We start from the raw sequence: 24,748 nt of genomic DNA, 5'->3' as shown, positions 1-24,748 counted from the left end.
ATTTTGTGAAGAAGCCTCGTTTATTACTGCAGTACCCTAGAGAAAGAACTGGCTTGAACTAGTGTTAGCACTCCTTAAGCATATGCATTTAACCACCATCAGAAAAAGAGAACGCACTGAAATATTACATTAATGATATACTAGAACTGCTGAAAAACCTTTTTAACGAAAAAATGTCTGCAGACGTCTAGAAGATTTTAACAGAGACCTAGGGACTCTGTCCATTATTAATCTGAGCGTGTATTTGCGCTCTTGAACACACGCTGAAGATCAGTGATATACCTGATGTTTGTGGTAAAGTGTATTTAACTGTACGAGTTATGGTGCTAACGCTTCCGACATTGTTCGGAGTACCGAGGTGCGGACTGAACTGTGGCCACCGGTTCCCAGCGGCAGCATTCCGTTCCGTATTCCGTGGCCCCCTACGGCCCCTAGCCAGTTGCCTCGCGACACGTGATTCAGCGGCGCCACCGCGGCTGACTTGGCAGGCACGGTGTGCACAATGGGCTGGCTTTGCGCTACATGGGGGACGCTGTATTACATATTCAATTAAACAAGAATCTATCAGCTGGTCTGGCTAAGGCATCTTAATCCCGGGCAGGCGAACTGCGCGGCAGGGCGGGGGCGGCGAGCGGCCGGGATGAAGAGCCACAAAATGCGGGGATCACCTCGGCTCCCCGTCCGTAATTACGGCCAGCGGGGCGCCGCCTCGCATCCTGCCGGCACCCTGCGACCTGTCACCTGCAGCTGCGTCCCGCCTCTCGAAAAACAGAAGTCTAACAGGTGCCAGGTGTTGTCATACAATCGGAGGGAGGTGGTCTGGCGGCAGGTCCTACAATTCCTCCCAACCATAGCACCCCAGCCCTCGCCACTTTAATGATCAATTTTGGAAAATACTTAGTTTTAAGTGAATCAGTAATTAACAAAAGAAGTGAGTTTCATTTTATCCTTTGAGATGACATTTTGGTATTGACAATGCTTATGCACGGCTATTGGGCCGCGCGGAGTGGCCACACGGATAGAGGTGACACGTCACTGCCCTGCCCCTCCCGCCGAAGGTTCAAATCCTCTCTCGTGTGTGTGTGTGTGTGTGTTGTCCTTAGCGTAAGTTAGTTTAAAGTAGTGTGTAAGTCTATGGACCGATGACCTCAGCAGTCAAATCCTCTCTCGTGTGTGTGTGTGTGTGTGTGTGTGTGTGTGTGTGTTGTCCTTAGCGTAAGTTAGTTTAAAGTAGTGTGTAAGTCTATGGACCGATGACCTCAGCAGTTTGGTCCCTTAGGAATGTACACTCATTTGAACATTTTTTTTGGAAATTGTTTCATTGGTCCCTGAACATTTTTTTTAATGCTGCTATTGTAAACATCCGGGTAGATTCTCTGTAGAAGAGTCTCTCTCCATCGTTTGATGGACTGTTGTAGTCTCAGAAAGTGTGCTGTCCAACACAGGGTTATTGATAAGTACCTCCGAGGTTTCAGAAGATGACTGCATCAACACTATAAGACATACAGAATATAGACACGTATCAGTGAACAACTATCTCTCCAAGCACTTAACTCGCAATACAGATGGTCAATACGGACACCGCTCGTAACACGGCCAACGTCAGTACGTGGCCGGCCTGAGTGGCCAAGCTGTCCTAGCCGCTACAGTCTGCAACCGCGCGACCGCTACGGTCACAGGTTCGAATCCTGCTTCGGGAATGGATGTGTGTGATGTCCTTAGGTTAGTTAGGTTTAAGTAGCTCTACGTCTAGGGGACTGATGACCTCAGATGTTAAGTCCCATAGTGCTCAGAGCCATTTGAACAATTTGGTCAGTACGTGCATCCAATTTGTTGAAGATGGTTGGTTCAAATGGCTCTGAGCACTATGGGACTCAACTGCTGAGGTCATTAGTCCCCTAGAACTTAGAACTAGTTAAACCTAACTAACCTAAGGACATCACAAACATCCATGCCCGAGGCAGGATTCGAACCTGCGACCGTAGCGGTCTTGCGGTTCCAGACTGCAGCGCCTTTAACCGCACGGCCACTTCGGCCGGCTTGTTGAAGATGATGACACGAATTACCCAGGATGGTGCGTAAGTATCTCAGGTCGGAAATCAGTTCATTCAGTTGCCTATCTGCAGGCTCGAACTCATTCAGTGCGAGAATACAGAGTGGATGATTTGTGTACGTGTTCTGACACGCTTGCCCCCACTCTGCAACTACGACACAGCGCTTATTCTGAATATAAATATTGATACATTCCCTGTTCTTCGATTTACGTCGTTTTTCTGTGTGCCTTCTAGTTGTCATGCAGCTGTCTTTTGCAGTTTTCATGCGTCTGTCTTTTCAGATTCTGGTGACAAACCTGTATATTGCTATGCAAATGCATCGAAACTGTACGTAACTACTGTTGGCCCATTATTAATTTCATCAACGTTTGCTGCATTGTGTCTGTCTCATACAATTGCTATAAACATTCGGTAACGTTTACCATTAGAGAGTAATTCAATTTACATGGACAAGACAGTTGAAACTGACTCGATGTGGCTACTTCGGATACCACAGACAACCATATTACACAACAGATAGATATACATAACAAGTTTTCCAGAAAGAACACTGTAAAACTAACGGATGAACTGTCGTAAAAGATAAAAATAATTTCGGTAACAGGAAACTGACTAAGCTTTTTACTTGCTGCAGTGGAATAGCACAGAAAATCGATAACACTGGTACGAAGTACACACTGCCAAAAACTGTACAGAGGCTTCCTGAATGTATACGTATATGGCGAAGCTGAGAGTAAAATTAATACTCTAATAGAGTATCATTGGAGGTAGCAATCGATGCCAGCCGATTCCAGTGTGACACCTGGTATTTGCTGTTTCCCCGAAATCCCGTGCGACTAGTATAAGTTAGTCACCACTAACTAATTATAGTGTCTATTTTGTGTATGAAACAAGAGGTCGCCACGCAAATCAACTGATAACCTCCACTCTACTTCTGCAAGCGAGATAAACGTGGCATAGTACGACTACTGTACTATGCCTTAATTGTTATTCGACACCTAACGACGCATCTCAGATGTAAAGAAAACAATCTGGAAATTAAGATCCTGTATCTCAGCATCAACACCGTTGATAGATAGCAGAAGTAGGTCTGCCCTCCCTTTCCCTCACCACACGCAAAAACATCGCACGCCCACTATAAACGTAAGTGGCTTTCGTGAGAAAAGCTTTAACGGATTTACCGTTATCTAGGATGGCTCCTGTACTGAACGGCCGGCGCGCTACGACAGGAAGTTGATCGAAAATATGACAATTACATAAAATTCGCATTATCATCGTGTCGCCAGCAACGTGAGCACATCAATAGAGTTACAAATATTAAAATTTATTACATTCACATTACTAACAGCTTTAAATAAACATTGTCGTAGCATTGCAAACCTGAGCACGTCTAATACGCTGCTGGTTTTAACACATGACTCATAGAAATTCCGTTCACAAAAATTGAAACGTTCCCTTAGAAAAATTATAAATGACTGTGCTTAAACTGACACACAATATTTTTTAGCGCAACGCAATCTGACTTTCAATAATCCCCACAAAAGAATGGCCCTGACTAACATAAAACTATACCTTTCACAAATACTTACCTCACAAAAATCTTCGTTACTCGAACTACTGCAATACAGCGAGCGCCACTACTGCCAGCTAAATAAAAGATTCAAACTACTGAAGGCACTAACTACTGATAGGCACAGTTAGCAAATTGAAGATTTTGATAGAGAACAAGCAATGTATTTACCTTAATACTGTTCAAAAGTCATACTATACATATATATATATATATATATATATATATATATATATATATATATACAGGGTGAGTCACCTAACATCGATTCTACAGACCGAACGTGAGGAGAAGGGCTAGTGTAATTGATTAATACAAACCATAAAAAAATGCACGGAAGTATGTTTTTTAATACAAACCTACGTTTTTTTAAAATGGAACCCCGTTAGTTTTGTTAGCACATCTCAACATATAAACAAATACGTAATCAGTGCCGTTTGTTGCATTGTAAAATGTTAATTACATCCGGAGATATTGTAACCTAAAGTTGGCGCTTGAGTACCACTCCTCCGCTGTTCGATCGTGTGTATCGGAGAGCACCGAATTACGTAGAGATCCAAAGGGAACGGTGATGGACCTTAGGTACAGAAGGGACTGGAACAGCACATTACGTCCACATGCTAACACCTTTTTATTGGTCTTTTTCACTGACGCACATGTACATTACCATGAGGGGTGAGGTACACGTACACACGTGGTTTCCGTTTTCAATTACGGAGTGGAATAGAGTGTGTCCCGACATGTCAGACCAATAGATGTTCAATGTGGTGGCCATCATTTGCTGCACACAATTGCGATCTCTGGCGTAATGAATGTCGTACACGCCGCAGTACATCTGGTGCAATGTCTCCGCAGGCTGCCACAATACGTTGTTTCATATCCTCTGGGGTTGTAGGCACATCACGGTACACATTCTCCTTTAACGTACCCCACAGAAAGAAGTCCAGATGTGTAAGATCAGGAGAACGGGCTGGCCAATTTTTGCGTCATCCACGTCCTATGAAACGCCCGTCGAACATCCTGTCAAGGGTCAGCCTAGTGTTAATTGCGGAACGTGCAGGCGCACCAGCATGCTGATACCACATACGTCGACGCATTTCCAGTGGGACATTTTCGAGCAACGTTGGCAGATCATTCTGTAGAAACGCGATGTATGTTGCAACTGTTTGGGCCGCTGCAATGAAGTGAGGATCAATGAGATGGTCGCCAATGATTCCGCACCATACATTTACAGTCCACGGTCGCTGTCGCTCTACCTGTCTGAGCCAGCGAGGATTGTCCACGGACCAGTAATGCATGTTCCGTAGATTCACTGCCCCGTGGTTTGTGAAACCCGCTTCATCGGTAAACAGGTAGAACTGCAACGCATTCTCTGTTAATGCCCATTGACAGAATTGCACTCGATGAATAAAGTCGTCACCATGTAATTGCTGATGTAGCGACACATGAAACGGGTGAAAGCGGTGACGATGCAGTATGCACATGACACTAATTTGACTCAGTCCACCGGCTCTCGTAATGTCCCGTGTACTCATGTGTGGGTTCATGGCAACAGCAGCTAACACACTAACTGCACCCGCTTCTCCTGTGACGGGCCTGTTACGGACCCGTTTGCGTGCTACGACCATACCTGTTGCATACAGTGGGCGGTAGATGTTTTGCAATGTGCTGCACGTTGGATGCTCTCTGTCCGGGTACCGTTCTGCATACACCCTGCAGGCTTCAGCTGCATTTCGTCGACACTCGCCATAGATGAGTATCATCTCCGCCTTTTCAGAGTTCGAATACACCGTGGTCACAGTTCCTACAACACTACACTATCACATACGTCTGGTAACACGGAGTACTACAGTTGGTCTGCGTGCGGAGACGAATGCAGAATAACAATAGCAGCAAGCGCTACATGCGGACACTGCGACAGCTAGACCAAACCACAACAGTGTACTACAGCCACACTCGTAAACACGGTCGTCATCGTAAACATGTCCCTGCAGATACTGCTCGCCGACCGTGCCCCGTGTTTGTTAACAACACGCAACTGAACGTCGGAGGTTTTAAGCGTCAACTTTAGGTTACAATATCTCCGGATGTAATTAACATTTTACTATGCAACAAACGGCACTGATTACGTATTTGTTTATATGTTCAGATGTGCTTACAAAACTAACGTGGTTCCATTTAAAAAAACGTAGGTTTGTGTTAAAAAACATACTTCCGTGCATTTTTGTATGGTTTGTATTAAACAATTACACTAGCCCCTCTCCTCACGTTCGGTCTGTGGAATCGGTTCGTTAGTATTTGATGTGGTTTACGAAATATCCAGTATTACAAATTTACTCTTTCTGATGGACACATGTCCAGATCGTACGCTCTCAGAATTCCGCCATCCCTCTCCCCACATCCACCACTGCTGGCGGCTCACCTCCAACTGCGCAACGCTACGCGCTGTTAACAGCCAACTGCCCAACACTACAATGTCGAATATTCCAACAACAATGCCAACCAGCCACAGACTGCACACAGCACAGCCAGTGATTTTCATACAGAGCTCTACGTGGCGTTACCAATATAAAACCTAAACAGCCTACTTACAAAATCTTACAGTTTTCGCAGGCACATAAACGTTTCGTACTTTTAACGGGTAGAAACGAGATACAACGTCGCTACCAACTACCAAGATGTGTTTCTTCAGTCCACCAAGTCTACAAGAGACGTCAAAACCACCACGTGTCCGCTAGAAGCGAACTTTACTATCTCTCGCTGAGAAGCACCAGCAAATCACAGAGTAGTAATTTCCCCACTCTGTCTAACCTTGTTATTACATTTTAGCATTTTCTACACACATCAAAAAAAGTTTTGCATCACCCCGGTTCCCAGAACTCCTGAAGATGGATGTTGACTGTGAATATTGTATCACAAACACATTCCCTTTGACTGTCCAGAGATGTCACTAAACCCACTCAAAGATGTAAACAACCATGCATGAGCAGCGCCCATTAGACGGAGTTGCCCGACATCCGATCAGTTCCAGTCATTCCACCAGGGAGAAGGTACACGGCTCGTGTTGTCTGTAACTCAACCATGTCTAGACGGTCAACACCGCGGGTCGACGGCGTCCGCAGTTACTTTGTGCCAGGAAGGGCTCTCAACAAGGGAAGTGTCCAGACGTCCCGATGTTGTTCGGACATGGAGGAGATGCAGAGAGACAGCAACTATCAGTGACATGCCTCGCTCAGGACGCTCAAGGGCAACTACTGCAGTTGATGAGCGCTACCTACGGATTATGGCTGGGAGGAACCCTGACAGCAACGCAACCATGTTGAATAATGATTTTCGTGCAGCCACAGGACGTCGTGTTACGACTCAAACTGTGCGCAATAGACTGCGTGATGCGCAACTTTACTCCCGACGTCCATGGCGAGGCCAATCGTCGCAACCACGACACCATGCAGCGCACTACAGATGGGCACAACAACATGCCGAATGGACCGCTCAGGATTGCCATCACGTTCTCTTCATCGATGAGTGACGCATTTGCCTCCAACCAGACAATGGTCGGAGACGTGTTTGGAGGCAACCAGGTCAGTCTGGCAGCCGTACACACACTGTCCAGTAATTGCAGCAAGATGGAGATTCTCTGATATTTTGGGGTGTCATTATGTGGGTACGCCGCTGGTGGTCATGGAAGGCGCCGTAACGGCTGTACGATACGTGAATGCCATCCTCTCACCGATAACGCAACCATATCGGCAGCATATTGGCGAGGCAATCATCTTCATGGACCACAGTTCGTGCCCCCATCGTGCACATCTTACGAATGACTTCCTTCAGGATAACGACATCGCTCGACTAGAGTGGCCAGCATGTTCTCCAGAGATGAACCCTATCGAACATGCCTCAGATAGATTGAAAAGGGCTGTTTATGAACGACGTGACCCACTAACCACTCTGAGGGATCTACACCGAATCGCCGTTGAGGCGTGGGACAGTCTGGACCAACAGTGCCTTGATGAACTTGTGGCTAGCATACCACGACGAACACAGGCACGTATCAATGCAAGAGGACGTGCTACTGGGTATTAGAGGTACCGGTGTGTACAGCAATCTGGGCCACCACCTGTGAAGATCTCACTCTATGGTGGTACAACATGCAATGTGTGGTTTTCATGAGCAATTAGGAGGGTGGAAATGATGTTTATGTTCATCTTTATTTCAATTTTCTTATCAGGTTCCGGCACTCTCGGAATCGAAGTGATGCAAACCTTTTTTTCATGTGTGTAGCATTAAATTCTACTTTCTTCTCTCAGTCAGGCTTCTATCAATTTTTAAGGTACTATTTCTGTCATGTAAATTATAAACATTAGTTTTAGTTATTAATGTGTTTAATTGTCTCTGATCTGTGGTTTGTTGAAACAATATTAGGCGCGCAGCATTTTCTAGTCACCCCCCCCCCCCCCCCTTGGAGCACCGTTAGATGCCCACCTTACCAATGTTCCGGCCTTCTGGGTGGTTATTTCTGAGAAGCTGTAGTGTCTTTGATCGACGAGTGACACAGCTAGCGCATGCAGAAACGCAAAGTATAGAGTCCTACGTTTGATATCAGCGAATCCGTCTTTAAGCACGTTTCCGGCATTAGAACAGCGCCTCGAACAGTCGTGAACAATGCAGAGATTGAAAACACCACTACAGTGTGATCTGTACTCTCCATCGCGGCCCTCAGAGTCGCGGCACAAAGATAGCACACCTGGTGATGGGAGTGCAATAGCTTGGAAACGGTCGTGATCCAAGCATTAAAAAACACAAAACTTTGAAACTGAAGCGGTATTTTCAATCTCTACTATAAAGCTGAACTGCGGATGTTCCTCCGACAGCATTGTTTGCGGTCTGAGGAATGTGCCTGGTGAGGTAAGTTCGCCGCGACCCGGCGGCAGGTGGTGTGGTGGATAGGGGGCGCACTTGCAGGCGTGCAGCGCCGGCCTGACCCCATCCCCTGCCCCTGCCCCTACTGGGCCGGGCCGGGCTGAGCCTTAGTCCCGTAAGCCGGCTCTGCGGCCGTAGTTACAGCGCAATCCGCCGGCATCTGAGCCTGTCCTGCCCCAATCACTCGCTAACTGGCCCGCGCCTATACGCCCCCTTCTTCGCCGCCAGCTGCGCCACGCCTGCCGCCTGCTGCCTTCCGAGCTTCCACCACGCGTTGTTTCCACAGTCAGGTCTGTGGGCTTCCCAGGATTTGTGAGAACAGCAATATTATGCGCTCCGAGAGCAGCTACAATCCATCATAAATACACCTTTACTACTCAACAGGAGCTTGACACGCCAACTTGTCTGCTTATCAAAAAAAAATAAAGCAATTAAAATCTGTAATCAGTCACAGATATTTTTATAAAGGGGCACCTCCAGTAATGAAAAACAATGCATGCTGCTATAACACCACAATAACATCACGACGATGGAAGTCAAGCGAGAGGTTATAAACAGTATGTAGACTAAAAGTACTTGAATATGTCGGATGAAACCTCGAAACATGACGTATGATACTTGGTTCAAATGGTTCTACCACTACGGGACTTAACATCTGAGGTGCGTGTGTGAAATCTTATGAGACTTAACTGCTAAGGTCATCAGTCCCTAAGCTCACACACTACTTAACCTAAATTATCCTAAGGACAAACACACACACACACACCCATGCCCGAGGGAGGACTCGAACCTCCGCCGGGAGCAGCCGCACAGTAGATGACTGCAGCTCCTGAGACCGCTCGGCTAATCCCGCGCGGCCTCCTTAGTTCCTCATAGAATACGCACTCATTCAAAAATAATCCGTCCATACAATATGGACGTAGGCTGGGTTGACCTTTGCTGCCAATCAAGAGTAGTACCTCATCTGCTGGCACCGGATTTCGCCTTCCCCCTTTCTTTGAGTCAAATGGTTCAAATGGCTCTGACCACTACGGGACTCAACAGCTGAGGTCATCAATCCCATAGAACTTAGAGCTACTTAAACCTAACTAACCTAAGGACATCACACACTTCCATTCCCGAGGCAGGACTCGAACCTGCGACCGCAGTGGTCGCACGGTTCCAGACTGAAACGCCTAGAACCGCTCGGCCATAGCGCCGGCTCCTTTGAGTCATACTGATCCACAACGACATAAAAACAACGTAACGCGCAAGATCTCATCATTCTCATGCACACCGTGCATATACCACGTATTGGTAAACGGAACAATACAGTAGCAAACCAACTCCTCTAAGACCTGGAACAAAATATTCCCTCGTTGTTCCCAGTGCTCGGTGGATGAACCTGGGATTGACTTTAGGAGCAGGCAGATCTAAGGCAGTATTTGTCTTTAAGTGTAGATGCACGATTAAGCGGTAGCCAGAGCCGATTTCTATGTCGGAACAATACAAGCGTTTACTTACGTAAATAAACACAGCGCTGACTGTATTAACGTAGTTCAAATGGGAGACAAAATATCTTATAATTGTTAGTGACGTAGACGCACATTATCTCATATGGCGGCTATCCGTACGATTTCAAGGGCAAATTTTTTCTTTGGCTTACTTCCGTCACACCTTTCTTTACTATTTTTATCCTCTTTAATCATTATTTATTTATTTTTCCAAAACTTTGTATTTTATTTCATAACCTGTATTTATATTAACAAAGAATAAAAACAATTGTAATTTGTTAACGCATCGTCATAATAGAAATTTTATTAGTAGAATTACATTAGTAATAATACTGCCCACAAACTGTTACATAGATAGTGGGCTAATTGTAGTAAATAAATAAATAAAAAAATATGTTGTAAATGAGGCAACTAAATATGTAATTTTTGTTTCTTTATTTTTCTTCATATTACCGGAAATGGAAGTCAGCACTTTTGGTGACCAGGCTTGACGCTGGATTTTTAGCACTTGTAGTCGTATTTTGAGACCTTAAAGACACCCTACTGAAACATTTTCATTTGTTTCGCCGTCTGCAACGTGGTATTTGATATCTGCATAAGACAGGTAGATAAGAAAGATGACATCAGATGAATTGAATACCCGTGACAACAAACAAGAAAAAGGAAATATCAGCCTAGATCTCAGGCTTTAACGGAAATCTTTTATTGCGTGTAGCCACAATTTTTTCTTTATCAGGTTCTCGTATACGATGAGGAAGTCACGAATAAAGGAAAGTCGGCCGAAGTGGCCGTGCGGTTAAAGGCGCTGCAGTCTGGAACCGCAAGACCGCTACGGTCGCAGGTTCGAATCCTGCCTCGGGCATGGATGTTTGTGATGTCCTTAGGTTAGTTAGGTTTAACTAGTTCTAAGTTCTAAGTTATAGGGGACTAATGACCTCAGCAGTTGAGTCCCATAGTGCTCAGAGCCATTTGAACCAATAAAGGAAAACTAAACGCAAACGTTTATCCCGTTCAGATTAAGACTCTAAGTAGGATTACTGTAGAGTGACAAAAAAACCACGAAGGTCGTTTTTGGCGGCACGTGGTCGTGACTGAGGTGGCGCCGCCGCCGACCGCCAGCTGCCTGGGAGTCATCACCACGTGACGCTGTGACCGAGACACGCCTCTGCTGTGACTAAGCGGCCACTCGCCTTGGCCACACTCCTCAGCTCAGCCGATAACTTCTTATACACTGCACGTGACAAGATACAAGCCCCACTGACCTGCAGCCATTCCGCGGCCATTTGCTCGTTAATGACCTGATCACTGGCATATACGTCATGCTTTGGCTCTAGTTCATGTCAGTGTGTTGATGGCTGTCTTAAAACTGCGAGTTGTCACTTTCTCAGTCACGTTTCTCATTTTATTTATTACTTCCGGCAATGTACATTTTGATAACAGAAATGCTAAAACACTTTGGCTTCTGTAACTGACTACGTAATCAATGGAAAATTTAACGTTCGCTGTAGCTGAGTTTAACTTTCATTTTTCGCCCTCGAGCGGAATTTATGTTGGATATAATTGCCGGATTTGCTACCTACAGTGCTATTCAGACTTTGAGGAACCAATTCTGGCATATTTATCAGGTCTGAGGACGATGGTTCGTCACAGAAGCCAGTAATGGTACTTAACAGATATAGTGGTCAAGGCGAAAAAGTAAGAAGTTTTTGTTTCTTGAGTTGTACTAGCTGGGTACTAAGCCAAATCGACTGTAAACGGGCAGCCTTATGCGCACTAAGGCTTCCTGTAGAACAAACAATCCGATAGAAGTAGGTGGCCGTGCGGTTCTAGGCGCTTCAGTCTGGTTCGAATCCTGCCTCGGGCATGGATGTATGTGCTGTTCTTAGGTTAGTTAGGTTTAATTAGTTCTAAGTTCTAGGCGACTGATGACCTCAGAAGTTAAGTAGCATAGTGCTCAGAGCCATTTGATAGAAGTAGAAGAGGTGATAGTGTTCCTGAATCAATCAGTTGTTTTACTAAATGCTTAATTGCTACATCAACATTTCTTGAAAGTTTGAAAATGTGCTGTGCTTGAGCCTTTCATTCAAAAAACAATAATTCCAGGCAATTTTCGGAAATTTTCGAATATTGGCACGAGTCATATCAGATAACTGTACACAGGTGCTATCGAGTGTAATTGACACTAATATACGTAGTCTTCATTCAAAAATTTTTGCAGTTCTTTGTGAATATTTTGGTAGATAAATGAAAGGGGTATTAAACATCTAGCGAAACGCTTGCCGCATTGCGCACGACTGCCTTAGCGATGTGCAGCTAAGGAGGCGGCCGCGTGATGCATTGTGCACAGAGAGGGCAGGAGATACTGTGCGGCGTCAGCGGTATGCTCTGTGCTCCTGTCCCACACGCGACGCCCCAGCCGTTGCGTGTCGTGGTAACTGGGAATGCCAGGGTAGTCACACACCAGGCCACTGTTTCTGCTTCCCATTCTCCATAAAAATATTTATATGGTTGGAAAACTCTCACTGTCGTCTCTTAACGCAATAAGTGATATTTTTACTTTACACAACCCATGAAGAATTCTGCAGTGGGTAATTACTTTCACCGTACGCAATGCAACATGAAAGTGAACTCTGAATGTTGTACACCCCGAAGCGCACGCTACAGACGATAACAGTGGAATGCCGTTATTGGTTGGCGGATCATGTGCTTTACTGCTCCTTGCGTGTACCCTAATACAGGTACCGAACTAGTACTTTGATATCGTGGACGTTTTAAGAGTATAACGGATGATTAAGCTACTTACAGCACACTGTCATTTTGTAGTCGACATTTTATCTCAGTGTATGAAAGAACTACTTAAACCTAACTAACCTAGGTACATCACACACATCCATGCCCGCGACAGGATTCGAACCTGCGACCGTAGCGGTCGCGCGGGGTCCAGACTGAAGCGCTTAGAACCGCTCGGCCACTGCGGCCGGCGGAAAGCAGATCGCAGGGAGGTATTCATCGTGAGGATGTTAAGAAAATGTGATTCATCCGCGAAAGGAGAGGCTTGCAAAAATATTCTTCGTCCGATCTTTGAATATTGTTCATGAATCTGGGACCATCTTGTTGGACTAATATAAAAGGTACAGATCCAAAGTCAACAAACTCCAGTGGCAGACGCTACGGGAAAAATACATAAGACGTATTTGCATTTGCGAATATGGACAACCATCAGCTCTATAACGAAATGACGACTATGCAAATTTGTGTCGAACCGGGAGTCGAACTCGCAATTCCCGCTTATAGTGAGCGGTCGCCTTACACAGGCTGCCGGATTACCCTCCACGGCCAGACTCAAGCTTCCATATGTCGTCAACCAAGCGTCTACAACTTGCGCTCGTACATCCGTTATGTATACTCCCGTACAGGATAGATGTTTAATTGGAAATTGCTTGCCCGGTGCCGGCGAATAAATACGACATCGTGCAATACCGTATACTACAAAACAAACGTCGTGCATCACGGAGAAGTTTACTGTTGTAATTCCGAGATCATGAGTACCAAGATTAGTCGGCAGCGTGTTACTCCCTCCCACAAACGTCTCGCGCAGTGACCACGGTCGTGAGATCTAAGAAATTAGAGCTCACACGCGGGTTTATCGTCACGCGTTGATCTCACGTACAACTCGTGAATATAACAGTGAAAACGGGATGGGGTGTGGGCAGTACAGGTAACGGAAGTACCATCTGTCAGACATCGTAAGGTGACTTGCGGACTATGGATGTAGGTGTAGAGCGATGATTTAAGGAGTGAGAGCCTGGCCGCAGGGAGATGCAGAGGAGGATCGCGCTGTTGCAGTGAGAGTCGGCTTATGCAGAGCTTTGCCTCCTTCCCCGTGGCGCGCGTGCCGCGGCTCCGCTAGCCGCCCCTCCCCCCCCCCCCCCCTCACCCCCACCCCGGCCAAATTGAATCTTTGTGCGCGCGCGGCCGGGTCGCGTGCCGGCAAGCGCGCCCGCCCAAATGTAATCTCGAGCTCATCACTAAACGGACCGGGCGGCGGCGCTTTAAATCCGCTGATTTGTTTAACTTTCGCAGGCGCGCCTTTGTGCGCAGATCGGATGTTGAGCGACATCCGGCCGGCCGGCAGATTATCCCGTGACAAATGTGCGACCGGCCGCGCGCCGCCCGGCAACAAGCGGCCGGCAACGGCGGCAGGGCAGGCGCCGCCGGTATCCGGTTACACGGCGCCGCCGCGGCTGCCGCCCTCCTCTATGGCGACGCTGCAGCTGCCACCGATAGAGGTGGCTCTGTGTAGGCACACTGCGCTCCCGTACTGCGTCCGCAGCCGTAGTCTGCAAGCCAACTTACAGAGTGTAATGGAGAAACTACTGCTACTGCTGTCACATCTCTCGAAGCTCTTCCGTTAGCAAACGCTGCCATGCAAAAATGCCCGTCAGCCGGTAAGAATCTGTATCAAGTCTAATTTGTTTGATTTTCTCGTTGTGGCCATGTATGCGAGGAAGTAAAACGTTGAACTCCGTAACGCTTTTAATACCGCTGCCCACCACACGAAAACAACATAAAAACTCTTGATCGTTGTGTAATAGTGGCGGTATCTTAAAATTTCTCGTAGCATGGGCAGAACCTGCAAATGCTCTTAAATACGGAAGAAAGGTTTTGTTTAACGTCCCGTCGACATCGGGGTCAGTAGAGACGGACCACAAGCACGGATTGTGTCAAAAATGGGGAAGGAAAGCGGCAGTGCCATTTCTAAGGAACCATCCCGACATTCACCTGCAGTGATTTACGGAAATCATGGGAAACCTGAATCTGGATGGCCGCACGTGTGTTTGAACGGTCGTCCTCCCGAATGCGAGTCCAGTGTGCTAACCACTGCACAACCTCGCTCAGTCTCTTAAATACGTGTAATAAATTAATCAAAACTCGATTAATCAAAGAGCCAATTCACTTATGTTTTTTTATTATTCATAGTACTGAAATGGCGCGTTTCTACACTGCCCGCGCCCCAACAGTAACACAGCTACAGAACAAGCGCGTTGTTTCTTGCTTAATTTATTAAGACAGGAAATATTTTTGAGCGCTACCGTGATAAGCTACACAGATAAACCGCAATAGAGCTAGCTACTCGATCGAAGCGGCAAAAAACGTTGAAAGGCTTCACTAACACTTTCGTCCGAACCCAATGGTGATGATGGACACTTTCTAGCGGTTACTAAACGAACTCGTGACGAAACTTGGCTGTGTCTTCTGTACGTCTTCTCTTAATCCAACACGCTAAGGGTCCGAGAATGATGAGCGATACTCGAGAATAGATTGAAAGACTGTTTCTTAAGAGCTTCTTTCATTTATGAGTTGCAGTTCGATGAAACTTTCCCAATGAATCTCAGCGTGGCAATTATCTTTACGTTGTCATCCCACTTTAGATCTCTGTGAGCGGTTACTCCCAGACATATTTTAAGGTTGTTTCTGTTTCCAGTGATTTCTTGATTAGTTCATCTTCCATGACCGTGATCTGTGACAACTTACTCAGATCATTTCTCACTTGTGAACTTACGGGACGGACATAGAGACTAAACAAATCAATATGAAAGTTGAAAGCAGAACATTGCATGCTGTATCCTTTCACAACAACAGCTGATGGTTACATTGGAGCCGGCTGGTGTTGCCGAGCGGTTCCAGGCGCTTCCGTCTGGAACCGCGCGACCGCTACGGTCGCAGGTTCAAATCCTGCCTCGGGCATGGATGTGTGTGATGTCCTTAGATTAGTTAGGTTTAAGTAGCTCTAAGTTCTAGGGGACTGATGACCTCAGATGTTAAGTCCCATAGTGCTCAGAGCCATTTGAACCATTTGGTTAATTTGCACAGTATCCGGAAATCCGCTTATGAATTCACCGTGTCCGGAAAAATTTTCTGTTTAGAAGAACTCCTCTTTTCTTTAAGAAAAGAGAGAGAGGGAGAGACGAAGATAAAGAGAGAGAGAGAGAGAGAGAGAGAGAGAGAGAGGAGAACCTGTGAGGTGGCACACGGAAGACTGAAATCACCCTCTTTTTCTGACACTGTGACATATCAAGTCTTCTTTCCTAAGACCGATTTTATTATCAAAGGCGTGAAAAGTAGACAACTTATCGACTTACACAAAACTGGATCATGTTTTTGTATATATAGATAACACGGCTTTCAAGAAGGTATGACTTTCAACAAAATAAACCCTGACCCCAAGCAGATTCTCGATCGAGTTCTATCCTTTCCTAAGTGATTCTCTTTCGAGATCTAGCGTAAAGTTACGGACCAATAGTGGCGTGTGATTATACAAAGTTAAAATGTCAACATTGATCTTCTCTTACTCACTGGATTTCTTATAACGTCTTGCAAATCAACGAAATATCAGTTTCCATCAAATAACCTGACAGTGAATTTTCGATTGAAAGGACGGGATATATTACCGGCTATAGCATGTTTCCCTGGCTCAAAAATCGGTGCGATTCAGATGAAAAATGCTAGAAGATACACTTAAAACAAATCCGTTGTTTGTCACAGAGATGCTTACATATTCATATTCACTCTTGCATCTGTAAGTATTTTTGCTCGCTCGATTGCCTGTTGTGTGTGTGTGTGTGTGTGTGTGTGTGTGTGTGTGTGTGTGTGTGTTTGTTTCAGAGAGAGAGAGAGAGAGAGAGAGAGAGAGAGAGAGAGAGAGAGATTTGTATTGCACGCAGTCCCAAATCATTTGTCACTGCAACGTGTCAGTTTCGTCCAGATCACTCTTCTGATGAACACACCATATTGATAGCAATGTATTTTTGTGTTCCAGGCCATTATGTACGAGGGACAGGACAAGAACCCCGAGATGTGCCGGGTGCTGCTTACGCACGAAGTCATGTGCAGGTTGGTATGATTGCTCTGTGCCCTATCTCTACCACAAATACTTCGTTCTTAATATAATAAGTTAACTCTATTCATAGTATCTGCGAACAACTCAAATAAATGCGGAATCAGAAATGCAAACTGCCTTAACAGAATCGTTGTACTGAAGAGATGATATTGCTGTAAGGCGTTGGTTGCAGCCCAAAAAAAAGAAACATAGAACCTCTTCAAACCTTAAGTTAACTACCAAGAGAATAAACTATAGTTGTAGCACGGCATCTGACGTGACAAAGAGATAAGCCGCAGTAGCGTTCGAAATCAGTTTGCAAAATGTTGTTCTTATTGTTGCAGTCTTCAGTCCAAGGACTGGTTTAAAGAGTATTTGCACTCTAGTCTATCCTGCGCAAGCATCTTCACCTCCGATTAACGAATGGGGCCCGCATCCATTTGATGGTGCTTACTGTATTCATATCTTGGTCTCCTTCCACAATTTTTACCGCCCGCTCTTTCCTGCAGTACCAAATTGACAATTTCTTGATGCTTCAGAAAGTGTCCTACCAATCGATCCCATCTTTTCGTCAATTTGCGTCATAAATTTCATTTCTCCCCAAGTCGATTCAGTACTTCCTTATTAGATCTAACGATCTATTCTTCGGCATTCTTCAGTAGCACCACATTTCAAAAGTTTCTATTCTCTTCTTGTCTGAACTGCTTGTCGTCCACCTCCCTATGCGGCTACACTCTAGGCAAATACCTTCACGAAAGACTTCCTAACACTCAAATTTATGTCGATGCTAACAAATTCCTCTTTTTCAGATGGGCTTTCCTTGTTATAGCCAGTCTACATTTTATATCCTCTCTACTTCTGTCATCATCAGTTACTTTGCTGCCTAAATAGCTGACCTCATCTAGTGCCTCGTTTCCAAAACTAATTCCCTCATCATTGTGTGACATAATTCGATTACATTCCGTTACCCTTGTTTCACTTTAGTTGATACTCCTCTTATAACCTCTTTTCAAGACATTGTTGATTCCGCTCAACTGTTCTTCCAAGTCCTTCGCTGTCTCTGACAGAATTACAGTGTCGCCTACTAACTTCAGATTATTTATTTCTTCTCCCTTAGCTTAAGTTCCTTCCCAGAATTTTTCTTTGGTTTGCTTTACTGCTTGCTCAATATACGATATGAATGACATCGGGGATTTACCACAACCATGCCTCACTCTCTTCTCAACAAATGCTTCCTTTCATGTTCTTCGACTCCTATAATTGTAGTCTGAAGCATACCCAAAAGAAATTCATGTCTGACGCGGTAAATCTTACTCAGGTTCTGTACTCAAAACACGAAAATTATGAAAAAAAGAACAAATATATAAGTCCAGCCTGAAGTGTGCTATGGCAAAATCTAATACAAATCACACAAATGGAAGGAAATTGTAGGGGCACTGTCACATTTCCGGACACGGAAGGCTTAACGAGGAGAGTGTACGTGGCGAAATAACTCAATTCCCTTAGCATACGGCTACGAGTCTTACGTCAGATGCCGAAACGAGATAATTGCGTAAAAGACTTGCTTTCTGCCCCTCTTTCACCTTTATTTTCTCTCTCTCTCTCTCTTTCTCTCTCTCTCTCTCTCTCTCTCTCTCTCTCTCTCTCTCTCTCCTCCCTCCCTCCCACCCTCCCTCTCTCCCTCTCTCTCTTTGTACCCACACCTCTTTCTCTCTCTGCGCTACTCCGGATTTCAATATCTCTTGATTGCATTTCAAAGTCACCTCTTGAAAGCATCGTTATGAATTTGCATTCAATTAAAGTGGGATGTATGCACGTACAGCCCGAGTTTTCGGTTCAATTTGACTAGAAGTGCACCCTGAAACTCTTAAATTTCTCAATTCAGGCTAGCGAGTAATCCATTCGCAGCTTTTGTGCCACTATTGTCGTCAGTTTCTATTATATGAGCTATTTCCCAGAATTTTTTTTTCATGTCAATGCTTTCCTGAAAACACATTAGTTTTTCCCATTCCCAAGAGAACTGAATGACTTCATTTCTTTGATAAATTTCGTCCTACTATCTTACGCACAGTAGACTTTGGTGCTAATGACCTTAAATTCTTAATAGTATACTATCCATTATCGTAATGAGTGGTTAAAATGGATCTCCATGTTTTCGTCTCTAAGAATGACTCAGCAGTACCAGAACTGATGTGCAGAAATACTAAAAGAAGATCGTTATGTACGTACTGCGTAACTTACAGCTCATAATGCGTCGTAAGCAATTCGTATCACGCGTAACATCATAACGTCATTGTTCATATTTAACACGCAATTGTAAATTAAAAGCAAAAGTACGTTACAAATAAAAAATTAATATAATTACTTTATGAGATTTTATGTATATGCAAAGTGGAAGAAAGTACCTCTGGTATTTTCGTACAATAAGATATACTGCGGACTGCTGGAGAATTAGAACTTCATTCTGTCTACGCAGAACACGTAGCTTCTCGACAACAGAGTTTTCCTAATGCTTATTCGTCCATCCACAAACAAATAAGCTCGAGTAATTCGTTGTGAGCATAAATTAAACTTACTTTATACTTAGTATCTGAGACGTGATTAGTACTCAGCCAATCGCTATGTATCACAAAATTTGGGCTCACTATTTGCTTAGAAGCAGTGATAACAGAAGAGTAAATGCTCTTCTTATTGTTTCCAAACGCATTTCTTCTAATCTTTCAACTCCAAACGCACGTACTACCCGTAACGACCTGCACTTATGTTATGTTACTGAAGCTGTGTCTTAGTTACGATTGGTCTGAAAATTCGTCTAGACAGACAAATGCATGCAGTAGCTTGTTTCTGTTCCGTTACAGATAAAGTGTGAGTTGCATGACGTACGTGGCGGCACTGTAATCGCTGCTGTTGGACTGTTTCAGCCGGTGCTGCGATAAGAAGAGCTGCGGCAACCGCAACGAAACGCCCTCTGACCCCGTCATCATCGACAGGTAGGACCGTTGCAGATTACCATAGCGACTGCTTCAAAGTAGTATTTTGTTGCTCAGTGTCTGGAACCTTAAAATAAAAAAAAAAAACACTAGACTAATTCCTACAGTACTGTACTCAAATTTGTCCACAATGAAGCAGGTTTAGCCATTTATATATGCATTTGTATAACTTCCACAGATGCGTTCTTGCTGATTTCGCTTTTGATTTGAACAGGAAACAATGCGCTCTATCGATAATGCTTCGGAATACTTGTATGACATATTCGTTGATATGTCTATAGATACAGATCAACATTAACATTCCCCATTGGTAATAAAGTATCTGTGGTGTATATTCTTAGATCATCGTCCAGGGAACATGAGAGAAATAACTTACTCAGTCTCGAATGTAAATCGATTGTTCATAGAAAGAAACGCATTGACTGTTCGAAAAAATACAGTCTTAGATTTAACACTAAAAAAATTTTCGAGAAACAATCCAACATAAAGGGTTTGTGAAAGAAGAAGAAAAGTGCATTTTCTTGTATTTGAAAGTCGTATTTCAAAAAATTTAATGCACTCGTTTACACACAGCATAAAACTCATTAAACCTAAAATTGTAACAGAATAATTCTAACAATCCAAAACTAAATAACATACGCCCTTGTATTGGATCGTGACAATTTAAAACGATGATATTCTCTTCAAGGATTATCCTGAAGAAAAAATGCATTGCCCCAATTTTAGGCGTAAACTACTTCTTGATTTGCACAAGTAATTTCTTTTGTAAAATAATTCCCAGCAAACGATTTTTGTGCAACGATTTCTGATGTACAATAAAAACCGAAATTTAGATACTGTGGTTGGGCTACTGTAACTGTATCAAGCAGGAAGTAGTTTAATAGTTTACCGTTTGAAGCATTAGATTTTAATTTTTATGACCTGTAAGGGACCCATTAGTAGGCTTAAACAACGACCTGCGCAGGCACACGTGCGGAAGGTTGCCACCAACACGAGCCAAATCGTTGATTTCCGTTGCACTCACCACGCACACAGGCAGAAGAATATTATTGAGTCAGATTGCGGCCGAAACAGTCCAATCTCACTTAAATGAAGAGCCCTTAGGAGTCATGTCAATCAGTCAAGGTCGTTCATACCAGAACCAAACGGTTCATCTAAACGGACAAAGCGCGTCGATTGAAGGTAAGTCAGTCTGTACATTAGTTGCTCTACCTATTGTGTATCTACAGCGTTTTCTTTCCGTAAGTTTCACTGTGATATGCGTTACTTGTTGTATATTGACACTACCGGAAAGGTATTTCTTGTTAATGCTGAATATTATTCGACGCTGTTGCATGATTTTAATGAACCACAAGGAAAGAAATCTGAAAGGTGTCACCACCGTCTTTGGAGTGCACAGGCCGGCCGTTGTGGCCGAGTGGTTCTAGGCGCTTCAGTCTCGAACCGTGCTGCTGCTACGGTCGCAGGTTCGAATCCTGCCTCAGGTATGGATGTGTGTGATGTCTTTAGGTTAGTTAGGTTTAAGTAGTTCTAGGTCTAGGGGACTGATGACCTCAGAAGTTAAGTCCCATAGTGTTCAGAGCCATTTGAACCATTTTTTGGAGTGCACAATTCTGATAACGAATGAGTCTTGTTATACGTAGGGCACTAATTACTCAATACTTGAACAGACAGTTCTCAGTTTTTTATTTCGTTTTCATATATTTAATTTAAAGAATAAAAGTTTAACGGATGTTTAATATATTAAATTTGGAATATATTCAGTTTGGTCTAATTTTGCAAAGATGAGAACCTTTGTCCTCCTCTCACTGTTTATAACTCAAGAATTCAGGAGGACGACGGTTCAAAGCCGCGTCCGGCCATCCATGTTTAGATTTTCCGTGATTTCCCTAAATCGCTTCACTCGAATGCCGGGATGACTCCTTTGAAATGGCACGGCCGGTTTCCTTCACCATCCTTGACATAATCCGAGCTTGTGTTCATTCTCTAATGACATCGATGTCGACGAGATTAAAACCCGGTCTTCCTTCCCTCTAATTCAAGAAACGTTTTAGTTTGTTTCCGCAAGCACAACACGATTTCCCTCGCTACGACCGCCAGCACCGAATGCATCCCAGTAGCGCGGGAGCAGCGTGGAAATAGAGGTGTTAGCGTGCCTCAGTGCTGTGTTATAGCGAGGATAAGTGAGGGTGCGCCGCCTAAGTAAACAAGGCACAGTCGCGGGGCGAGCCCGCGCCGCGTCTATTTCTGAAGAAGGGCAGGGAGGGGGCGCTCCTCGGGAATAAGTGAGGGGAGACAAAATGGCGTCCCTGGGGAGGCGCGGGCGCCCGCGACACCTCACGGTTCCCTCACTGCTGCTTCCGGCGCGGGACACCTCACTGCTTTGTCCGCTTCCTCACAGTTCAGAATATGCAGGCCATCTAATCACTGCGCGTAGCTCCCCACTCGTGATGCCTCGCTGCACGACGGATCTCATTCTGCCTCCCCACGGTCTTTTGTCACTAACTCTGCTCGTGATGATGGAAAAATAAGACTTTTACTTTTACATGCTCATGACGTATACGAATTTTCAGTAGGCTGTCAATCGAACGAGTATGTGTTACATCAGAGGATTGTTAAACTCTGGAGCCGGGCGACCGCTACGGTCGCAGGTACGAATCCTGCCTCGGGCATGGATGTGTGTGATGTCTTTAGGTTAGTTAGGTTTAATTAGTTCTAAGTTCTAGGCGACTGATGACCTCAGAAGTTAAGTCGCATAGTGCTCAGACCCATTTGAACCATTTGATTCTTAAACGGAAATAAAATTGCGAGACTAAAGATGAGCACTTGGGTAACACGTGCGAAGACCATTTTTATTCAACGACGGGCGGGTAACAGATCAAAGATTAGCAGGCGTGTTATGTAGCGCATTAAGTTTATGGAAACAGTAATAATACATAAATTACCATTTCATATGCCGTGCGGGAAGGAGCGCCTGGTCGCCGGCACGAATCCACCCGGCGGACGTGTCGAGGTCCGGTGAGCTGGCCAGTCTGTGGATGGTTTTTGGGCAGTTTTCCATCTGCCTCGGCGAATGCGGGCTGGTTCCCCTTATTCCGCCTAAACTACACAATGTCGGCGATTGCTGCGCAAACAAGTTCTCCACATACGCGTACCCCACCACTACTCTACCACGCAAACATAGGGGTTACACTCGTCTGGTGTGAGACGTTCCCTGGGGGGGTCCACCGGGAGCCGAACCGCACGATAACCCTGGGTTCGGTGTGGGGCGGCGGAGGGGTGAAGTCGACTGCGGTAGTCGTTTTCGGGTTGTGGACCACTGCAGCTGCGGCGGGGACGGAGCCTCTCCGTCGTTTCTAGGTGCCCGGTTAACATAACATAACCATTTCATATGCTGCCTTTATTTCTACAGCATTAAAATTTCACCGGTTAAAGTATTGATCATCTCACTTGTTTCAGTTAACGACGTCTATTTAGAGGTGGACCGGTCGAATGGGCTGGTCCGTGCGATCGTCAAGCCAAGCCTGTTAACTGGCGTATGGAAGTTATGACACGTCCGTTTCTACCGTCCAAGATGACCCCGTTTTACTTGCAGATCCACGGACCACTCGCGTAGTGCCTACCTGTCTACGCATTGTCTGATCGAAAGTGCCCAGCCATCTATTACTGGATATTAATGTGGTGTGTTGCCACCTCCCGCTTTTATGACAGCTTGAACTGCGCTGGGGACGTTTTCAATGAAGAGACTACATGTCTGTGGAGAAATGAGGCCCTAAACCAGAGAAGGTAAGGATGTTGGGCTTTGGGGCCTGTAGCTACGTCGATGTTCTAGCTCAGCTCATCCCTGACGTGTTACATTGGGCTCAGGTCGGGACTGGCAGTTAGGTCTGTTTCAAAAAAATGGTTCAAATGGCTCTGAGCACTATGGGACTCAACATCTGAGGTCATCAGTCCCCTAGAACTTAGAACTACTTAAACCTAACTAACCTAAGGACATCACACACATCCATGCCCGAGGCAGGATTCGAACCTGCGACCGTAGCAGTCGCGCGGTTCCGGACTGAGCGCCTTAACCGCGTAGGTCTGTTTCAGGCATTTTCTTGTCAACAAAGTATTACCTGACATTGTTGCTGTATGACAGGGTGCATTGTTATCTTGGTACAAACAAATCATTGTCTCCGTATTGTTCCTCTATAATACGCCGTTCACAGTAGTGTAAAATTTGTTCACATCATTGGGCATTTAGTGTTTTCTTAAGCTCAATGAGGGGACTACACCCAAAATACGAAAACCACCCCCATACCGTAACACTACACATGGTGGCACGTAACGTTCTTCTGGCATTCGCCAAACCCAAACTCAACCATCGTGCTGCCACATGGTACAGTGTTACTCAGCACTGCAAACCACACGTCGCCAGTCACCCACTGCCCAGTGGGGTCCGTCTTTACAGCGTCTCAAGCGTCGCTTAGCACAGACTACAGAAGTGTGTGGCTTATGGGGACCTGCTTGACCATCGCCCCCCCCCCCCCCCCCCCTTCTTTTTAACTCCCTACGCACCGTCACTGAGCTAGCTTGACTGCTGGCAGCACTGTGGAACCCACGAATGATTCCTTCCGCGTATCTCATGCGTCTTTTCACAACCGCTCTCCGCAACGCTCCACGGTCCGTATTCGTCAGTACATGAGGCGTGTCTGGTGTTGGTTTAGCTAAGGTTCTTCCTTCACATTTCCGCCTCACAGTCACATCACCAACAGTCGAGTTGGGCAGCTTTAGAGGGATTGGAATGTCCCTGATGGATTTGCTACTCAGGTGACATCCAGTTACTAGTCCACATTCAA

The 24,748-nt window shown here is 45.1% G+C and overlaps 1 protein-coding gene across 1 annotated transcript in view; it reads left to right on the top strand.

Moving 5' to 3' along the window:
* LOC124595787 (transcription factor collier) overlaps positions 1-24,748 on the top strand; it is a 480,633-nt gene that overhangs the window by 88,009 nt on the left and 367,876 nt on the right. Inside the window, exons 5-6 of the mRNA XM_047134679.1 lie at positions 16,858-16,931; positions 19,839-19,907. Of these exons, the coding sequence (XP_046990635.1) occupies positions 16,858-16,931; positions 19,839-19,907 (143 nt within the window). The remainder of the gene's footprint in view (positions 1-16,857; positions 16,932-19,838; positions 19,908-24,748) is intronic.

This window comes from Schistocerca americana, chromosome 1 (genome assembly GCF_021461395.2).
Source record: "Schistocerca americana isolate TAMUIC-IGC-003095 chromosome 1, iqSchAmer2.1, whole genome shotgun sequence".
NCBI classification, from domain to species: Eukaryota; Metazoa; Arthropoda; class Insecta; order Orthoptera; family Acrididae; genus Schistocerca; species Schistocerca americana.
This window is presented reverse-complemented; position numbering and strand designations above follow the sequence as displayed.